Below are 8,092 nucleotides of genomic sequence, written 5' to 3'. Positions count from 1 at the left end.
GAGTACTTCTACTTTACTCAAGTACAAGATCTGAGTACTTCTACTTTTACTCAAGTACAAGACCCGAGTACTTCTACTTTACTCAAGTACAAGATCTGAGTACTTCTACTTTTACTCAAGAACAAGATCTGAGTACTTCTACTTTTACTCAAGTACAAGATGTGAGTACTTCTACTTTTACTCAAGAACAAGACCTGAGTACTTCTACTTTTACTCAAGAACAAGATCTGAGTACTTCTACTTTTACTCAAGTACAAGATCTGAGTACTTCTACTTTTACTCAAGTACAAGATCTGAGTACTTCTACTTTTACTCAAGTACAATACCTGAGTACTTCTACTTTCACTCAAGTACAATACCTGAGTACTTCTACTTTCACTCAAGTACAAGATCTGAGTACTTCTACTTTTACTCAAGTACAATATCTGAGTACTTCTACTTTTACTCAAGATGTGAGTACTTCTACTTTTACTCAAGTACAAGACCTGAGTACTTCTACTTTCACTCAAGTACCAGACCTGAGTACTTCTACTTTTACTCAAGTACAATATCTGAGTACTTCTACTTGTACTCAAGTACAAGCACTTTTAAATACCACGTTACCACTCACCTGTGCAGCTGCAGGTATTCTCTGGGTCGGTTCAGGAGGTGCAGGAACCGGTCCACGATCTTGTTCTTACCAACGCCCTGTGGGAGGAACAGACACACATCGAGTTACTGAGGTCTGAGAGCAGAGTGTTTCAGTGACCGTGGCTTTAAAGGGACAACGCGCTGAGAGGGACAACGCGCTGAGAGGGACAACGCGCTGAGAGGGACACCGCGCTGAGAGGGACACCGCGCTGAGAGGGACAACGCGCTGAGAGGGACAACGCGCTGAGAGGGACAACGCGCTGAGAGGGACACGGCGCTGAGAGGGACAACGCGCTGAGAGGGACAACGCGCTGAGAGGGACAACGCGCTGAGAGGGACAACGCGCTGAGAGGGACACCGCGCTGAGAGGGACACCGCGCTGAGAGGGACACCGCGCTGAGAGGGACAACGCGCTGAGAGGGACACCGCGCTGAGAGGGACACCGCGCTGAGAGGGACACCGCGCTGAGAGGGACACCGCGCTGAGAGGGACACCGCGCTGAGAGGGACAACGCGCTGAGAGGGACACCGCGCTGAGAGGGACAACGCGCTGAGAGGGACACCGCGCTGAGAGGGACAACGCGCTGAGAGGGACACCGCGCTGAGAGGGACAACGCGCTGAGAGGGACACCGCGCTGAGAGGGACAACGTGCTGAGAGGGACACCGCGCTGAGAGGGAGAGCCCAGTGTGTCCTTTATGGTTTTGATGTTACTTCATTCTGACAAGGGTGGTTGTTCGGGGCTTCATGGAGTCTCCTCTTCCTCTCAGATAGAGAGGATGCTCTCTATGGAGCACCTGTAGAAGGTCAGGGTCCTCTCTATGGCGCACCTGTAGAAGGTCAGGATGCTCTCTATGGAGCACCTGAAGGTCAGGGTCCTCTCTATGGTGCACCTGTAGGAGGTCAGGATGCTCTCTATGGAGCACCTGAAGGTCAGCATCCTCTCTATGGAGCACCTGAAGGTCAGGATCCTCTCTATGGAGCACCTGAAGGTCAGCATCCTCTCTATGGAGCACCTGTAGAAGGTCAGCATCCTCTCTATGGAGCACCTGAAGGTCAGCATCCTCTCTATGGAGCACCTGTAGAAGGTCAGGATGCTCTCTATGGAGCACCTGTAGAAGGTCAGGATGCTCTCTATGGAGCACCTGGAGAAGGTCAGGGTCCTCTCTATGGAGCACCTGTAGAAGGTCAGGGTCCTCTCTATGGAGCACCTGTAGAAGGTCAGGGTCCTCTCTATGGAGCACCTGGAGAAGGTCAGGATGCTCTCTATGGAGCACCTGTAGAAGGTCAGGATCCTCTCTATGGAGCACCTGAGAAGGTCAGGATGCTCTCTATGGAGCACCTGTAGAAGGTCAGGATGCTCTCTATGGAGCACCTGTAGAAGGTCAGGATGCTCTCTATGGAGCACCTGGAGAAGGTCAGGATGCTCTCTATGGAGCACCTGTAGAAGGTCAGGGTCCTCTCTATGGAGCACCTGGAGAAGGTCAGGGTCCTCTCTATGGAGCACCTGTAGAAGGTCAGGGTCCTCTCTATGGAGCACCTGTAGAAGGTCAGGGTCCTCTCTATGGAGCACCTGTAGAAGGTCAGGGTCCTCTCTATGGAGCACCTGGAGAAGGTCAGGGTCCTCTCTATGGAGCACCTGGAGAAGGTCAGGATGCTCTCTATGGAGCACCTGTAGAAGGTCAGGATGCTCTCTATGGAGCACCTGAAGGTCAGGATGCTCTCTATGGAGCACCTGTAGAAGGTCAGGATGCTCTCTATGGAGCACCTGTAGAAGGTCAGGATGCTCTCTATGGAGCACCTGGAGAAGGTCAGGGTCCTCTCTATGGAGCACCTGTAGAAGGTCAGGGTCCTCTCTATGGAGCACCTGTAGAAGGTCAGGGTCCTCTCTATGGAGCACCTGTAGAAGGTCAGGGTCCTCTCTATGGAGCACCTGGAGAAGGTCAGGGTCCTCTCTATGGAGCACCTGTAGAAGGTCAGGATGCTCTCTATGGAGCACCTGTAGAAGGTCAGGATGCTCTCTATGGAGCACCTGTAGAAGGTCAGGATCCTCTCTATGGAGCACCTGAAGGTCAGGATGCTCTCTATGGAGCACCTGTAGAAGGTCAGGGTCCTCTCTATGGAGCACCTGGAGAAGGTCAGGGTCCTCTCTATGGTGCACCTGGAGAAGGTCAGGGTCCTCTCTATGGTGCACCTGTAGAAGGTCAGGGTCCTCTCTATGGAGCACCTGGAGAAGGTCAGGGTCCTCTCTATGGTGCACCTGTAGAAGGTGCAGAGTATCCTGGAGTCCATGTTGAACCTCCTCAGCCTGCGGAGGAAGAAGAGCCGCTGTCGAGCTTTCTTGGTGATGGTGGTGGTGTGAAGAGTCCATGTCAGGTCCTCAGTGAAGAGTCCATGTCAGGTCCTCAGTGAAGAGTCCATGTCAGGTCCTCAGTGAAGAGTCCATGTCAGGTCCTCAGTGAAGAGTCCATGTCAGGTCCTCAGTGATGAGTCCATGTCAGGTCCTCAGTGAAGAGTCCATGTCAGGTCCTCAGTGAAGAGTCCATGTCAGGTCCTCAGTGAAGAGTCCATGTCAGGTCCTCAGTGAAGAGTCCATGTCAGGTCCTCAGTGAAGAGTCCATGTCAGGTCCTCAGTGAAGAGTCCATGTCAGGTCCTCAGTGATGAGTCCATGTCAGGTCCTCAGTGAAGAGTCCATGTCAGGTCCTCAGTGAAGAGTCCATGTCAGGTCCTCAGTGAAGAGTCCATGTCAGGTCCTCAGTGAAGAGTCCATGTCAGGTCCTCAGTGAAGAGTCCATGTCAGGTCCTCAGTGAAGAGTCCATGTCAGGTCCTCAGTGAAGAGTCCATGTCAGGTCCTCAGTGAAGAGTCCATGTCAGGTCCTCAGTGAAGAGTCCATGTCAGGTCCTCAGTGAAGAGTCCATGTCAGGTCCTCAGTGAAGAGTCCATGTCAGGTCCTCAGTGATGTGAGGAACCTGAAGCTGCTGCCTCTCTCCACGCAGTCCCATTGGTGGCGATGGGGGCGTGTCCCTCTCCCTGCTGCTTCCTGTAATCCACCATCAGCTCCTTTGTTTAGCTGACGGTGAGATGGAGGTTGTTATCCTGGCACCAAGATGTCAGGTTTCCGACCTCCTCTCTGTACGCCGTCTCGTCGTCGCCGTGATCTGGCCGATGTCGGTCGTGTCGTCGGCAAACTTCACGATGGTGCTGGAGCTGTGTGTGGTCACACTGTCGTGTGTGAACAGGGAGTAGTGGAGAGGGCCGAGCACGCAGCCTTGAGGGGCTCCGGATGTGATGTTTCCCACCCGCACTGCCTGGGGCCTGCCCGTCAGGAAGTTCAGGATCCAGCCACAGAGGGCGCTGTTGAGCCCGAGGTCTCTGAGCTTGATGGCCAGCTTGGAGGGCCCAATGGTGTTGAAATTTGAACTGTAATCATGTGTTCATCTGGTCCAGGTGTGAGAGGGCAGTGTGGAGAGGGGTGTGTGTGTGTGCGTGTGCGTGTGTGTGTGTGTGTGTGTCATCAGGGAGCTTGTTTCTTCACCCTCCACACTCACACAGGGCTGACATGTGTTCTCTACATCACACCCACGTTCTTCCAAAAATGAGAACGACCCCCCCCCCGCCCCACGTTCTGCACGCATGAGTCAAAGCTCTGTGTATGCATCACAACACCAGAGAGGGATCATGACAGCCATCATAATTGGACCTCCTTGGATAAAAGCTATCGTATCGGATATTTTCTAGGAAGAGGGGGACTTTACAATACAGCAGTAGGTTTTAGTATTTTACATTTAAGCGAATACTTAAAGGTAAAACTAGATAAAATCGAATGCCAAAGAATCCAAAAACGGACCAAGCAAAACTATTTCAATACCTACTTTTACAAATGGTCCCACAACTTTCATCCAAGTCTCATTTATAAATGCGTATGCTCACTACTTTGTACTGTTAAGAAAGGCCACCTAATTGTGACGTCTGTAGTCAACGCACTATAAAGGACTACAATTCCCACGGCGCCAGTGATGGGCAACCTGTTGAGACTCCGTCGAGGAACAGTTTTTAACCGTACTCGTACCGTACATACAAACCGTACTCGTACCCTTTAAGTTGTGAAGTTATCAAGAAAGAAAGAATACCTAAGTCGTGTTGTTTTATTTGAGTTTAGCCTATTTCTTTTGAATATTGTAAAGGCCTATTTTCTTTGTTGCATGTGCAAAGATTTGTTGTGTTATTTTGAGCAAACACATCGCACCATCTTCCAAACCGTCGGAGGCCGAGCAACACTTCAAACTGTGCGTAATCTAAAAGCAAAGAAACGAGTTAGAACGGTCCGTTTAAGGCAGGGGTGTCAAACTCAAGGCCCGGGGGCCAAATCCGGCCCGCGACTTCATTGTCTGTGGCCCCTCAAGAGCTCTGAAAGAATATTACATGTTTATTATACGGTTACATGGCGATTTACAGAAGCACGATGTCCATAAACTGCATATCCCACAATGCATCTGAAATTTGCCTTTTTTTTCAGAATTTGACTTTTTTATTTTATGTCAGTTTTCTTTCTTCAAAATGTCACTTTTTTATTTATTTTCTCCAGAATGTGGCTTTTCTTTTTAAATCATTTTGTGACATTCTCACTGAAGAGACTTGCAATTATTTGCCCCGGACTTCTGCTTTCAGACGTAGTTAATTATGAAGTTATTACCCTATCCGATAATAATCCAATGCAGAGACAATAATGTAATATAATACATTATTTTATATATATGAAATATTTATATATGTATTTTGATATAGTCTTAAAGTTACAACCGGCCCTTCGAGTGCAACCATAATTCCTACGTGGCTCGTGATGACATTGAGTTTGACCCCCCTGGTTTAAGGCGTCGAGTGGCTTGGTGAAAAAACAAGGAAGGAAGCCACGACACATACTTTTACCCCACTATTTAAACTCTTGCATATAAACACTCCCACTCGCGCCACTTGCCTGTGTTCTAAATAGTAAGGTTTAAGTTAAATGGCCTGTGTTTGGGAATCAGTGAGCAGCTACATATTGAGAATTACTAAAGCAGTGAGAGTTTCTTAGTTTTGATATTGTCTAATGAGGCCCCATTGACTCAATTCCTTTACTTGTTGTTCACCATTACCGTCACAGGCATGGGGAAAACAATGTTTCTTCAAACATCCAAGGTAGCATGGAGTAACGGAGCGTCCACACTACAGCTTCAAAAAAAGCTTGGAGCTGGGCGTGTCTGGAGCTTGGGGATTTTATTCAAGCAACGCGACCAACAACCAATCACATGAATCTCCCGCCCCCGACATACAAAGCAAAAACCCCCGGGGATTTTATGGGAGCAATATATATATAAATATATATATATATATATATAAACTCCCCAAACAGGCGAAAACCTACCAGTTTCCCCCACTGTCTCTGCCACCTCCCTCCATGCCTGGTTCCTCCGGTTTGTATCCCGGTAGGTGAAGAGGGTCTGGTCATACAAAACCGGGTGATTTGCTACGGCGATAGTTAGTGTCTCCTCCGACTCTTTTTGAAATATAGAAATGAACGGCGGGATATCTCTCCCAGCTTAGACGCGGTTTGATTGGCTACGGCTTCAGCTGTCAGATTTTCAGAAATGGGATTTGATTGGCTGGCGCTGGCTACTCCGGCGTCTCCGGCGTCAGAAGTTGAACAATGTTCAACTTCTGACGCCGGAGACGGTGGAGACTGACTGCAATGCTACCCACAATTCAGTTCAGCGAAAAAGCGAGGCAACGTGACGTCACCCCATTCAAAGTGACGACGCTGTCGACGCTGTCGACGCTGTAGTGTGGACGGGCCGTAACTGATGTATAAAAGGTGCTTCTGTGGGTCCTTTCACGAGCACTGTGATGTCACTCACCTGGTTTCCCACCAAGAGGAGGTGCTCTCCCAACAGGAAGTCCTTCAACATGTCCTCCATCACCATCATGTGCTGCGGAGAAACACACATCAGCGTATGGCCTCACACACTTCGACTGCACACAGATGGTCAATTGCATTTCACATTTGATAGAAAATAACTTCATGTTGTTTGTGTTTTAAGATTTAAAACCACCACGAGGTTTGCTTCCCCTCCTTATGCTTTTAAAATCGGCTCTGAAGACAGAAAGCAGGTCACTGATAAGTAGGGCGCCCTCGTTGCTCTCATCTTCTCTCCAACACAAGCAGGCGGAGGGAAAGGCAGAATGAGAACGAGAGAACGAGAGAACGAGATGCATCTGGGTCACAGAGCGCCTTCAGTGCTGCCAGAGGACGTCAGGGCGGGAGAAGAAAACCTCACACGGGCATTTATTCAAAGCTGACGTGTGCACAAGTCTCTTTAATGTCATTTGCACAAAGCAATACAAACGTCTGTTCACTGAACTGATGTGTGTGCACGTGCAGAGCAGCTGGGGCGAGAAGGCACTCATTACAGCTTCAGGTTAATGCAAGAGATCGATAAGCAAACTAAAATACTGGCTTTAGAGCTTAATGACCGTTTAACACGCACAGCGAGGAAAAAGCATCTTATGAAAAGGGTATGACATGAACTTTAATATAAAGGTTTTAGTGTGGTGTGCAGAGGTCAGCAGGTACAGTATAAGATATCCTTAAAGGTCCCATTTCTACGGATCATAATTCCATTGTTGAGGTTTTTACATTGTTCAATGTTCCAAACTCACATTGGTTTCTCACAGCATCTCTGTGTGGTGTGTGTGTGTTCACTCTCTGTCCTGAACGGCTTGTTGGAGCTCCGCCCCCCCCTGTGAGCCCACTGTGCTCTGATTGGTCAGCTCGCCCACTCTGTTCTGATGAGTCCACCACCGCTACAGCGGAACACCAGTGATTATGTTACAATGGCGTTTGTTAGCAACCAGGAAATGACACCAGTGTGTGTGTGTGTGTGTGTGTGTGTGTGTGTGTGTGTGTGTGTGTGTGTGTGTGTGTGTGTGTGTGTGTGTGTGTGTGTGTGTGTGTGTGTGTGTGTGAGAGTGAGTGAGTGAGTGAGTGAGTGAGTGAGTGAGTGAGTGAGTGCGTGCGTGCGTGCGTGAGTGCGTGCGTGAGTGCGTGAGTGAGTGCGTGAGTGCGTGAGTGTGTGTGAGTGTGTGTGTGTGTGAGGAGCTCCACGGATTGGTCCATTTGTTACGTCACGTGGTACCAGGAAGAGAAAGAGACCTCTCCGACGAGGCGTTCTGGGGCAGCAGACAGGTTACTCGCTGCAGGGTGCACTTTGAGGGTGTGTGACTGCAGACCGTTCACATGCAGACACCTTCATAACACGAGGGGACGGGTCAGAACCGGAAACGCATGACATGGGGCCTTTAAATATAAATCTATTATCCGTCGTAAGAAGTCAGCAGTTGTTTATCAGAAAGGTCCAACTTTAACTAAATGTCTCATTTGTACCATTATTACCCCTCGTCTTGTGTCTTTGTATCTCTTAGCTA

The 8,092-nt window shown here is 49.1% G+C and overlaps 1 protein-coding gene across 1 annotated transcript in view; it reads right to left on the bottom strand.

Annotated features, from left to right (window-relative positions):
• Positions 1-606: 606 nt before the first annotated feature.
• Positions 607-8,092, bottom strand: part of LOC117444288 (von Willebrand factor A domain-containing protein 8-like) — a 56,828-nt gene continuing 49,342 nt past the window's right edge. Inside the window, 2 exon segments of the mRNA XM_034079951.2 lie at positions 607-687; positions 6,526-6,597. Coding sequence (XP_033935842.1) covers positions 607-687; positions 6,526-6,597 — 153 coding nt within the window.

This window comes from Pseudochaenichthys georgianus, unplaced genomic scaffold, assembly GCF_902827115.2.
Source record: "Pseudochaenichthys georgianus unplaced genomic scaffold, fPseGeo1.2 scaffold_780_arrow_ctg1, whole genome shotgun sequence".
Lineage (NCBI taxonomy): Eukaryota > Metazoa > Chordata > Actinopteri > Perciformes > Channichthyidae > Pseudochaenichthys > Pseudochaenichthys georgianus.
This window is presented reverse-complemented; position numbering and strand designations above follow the sequence as displayed.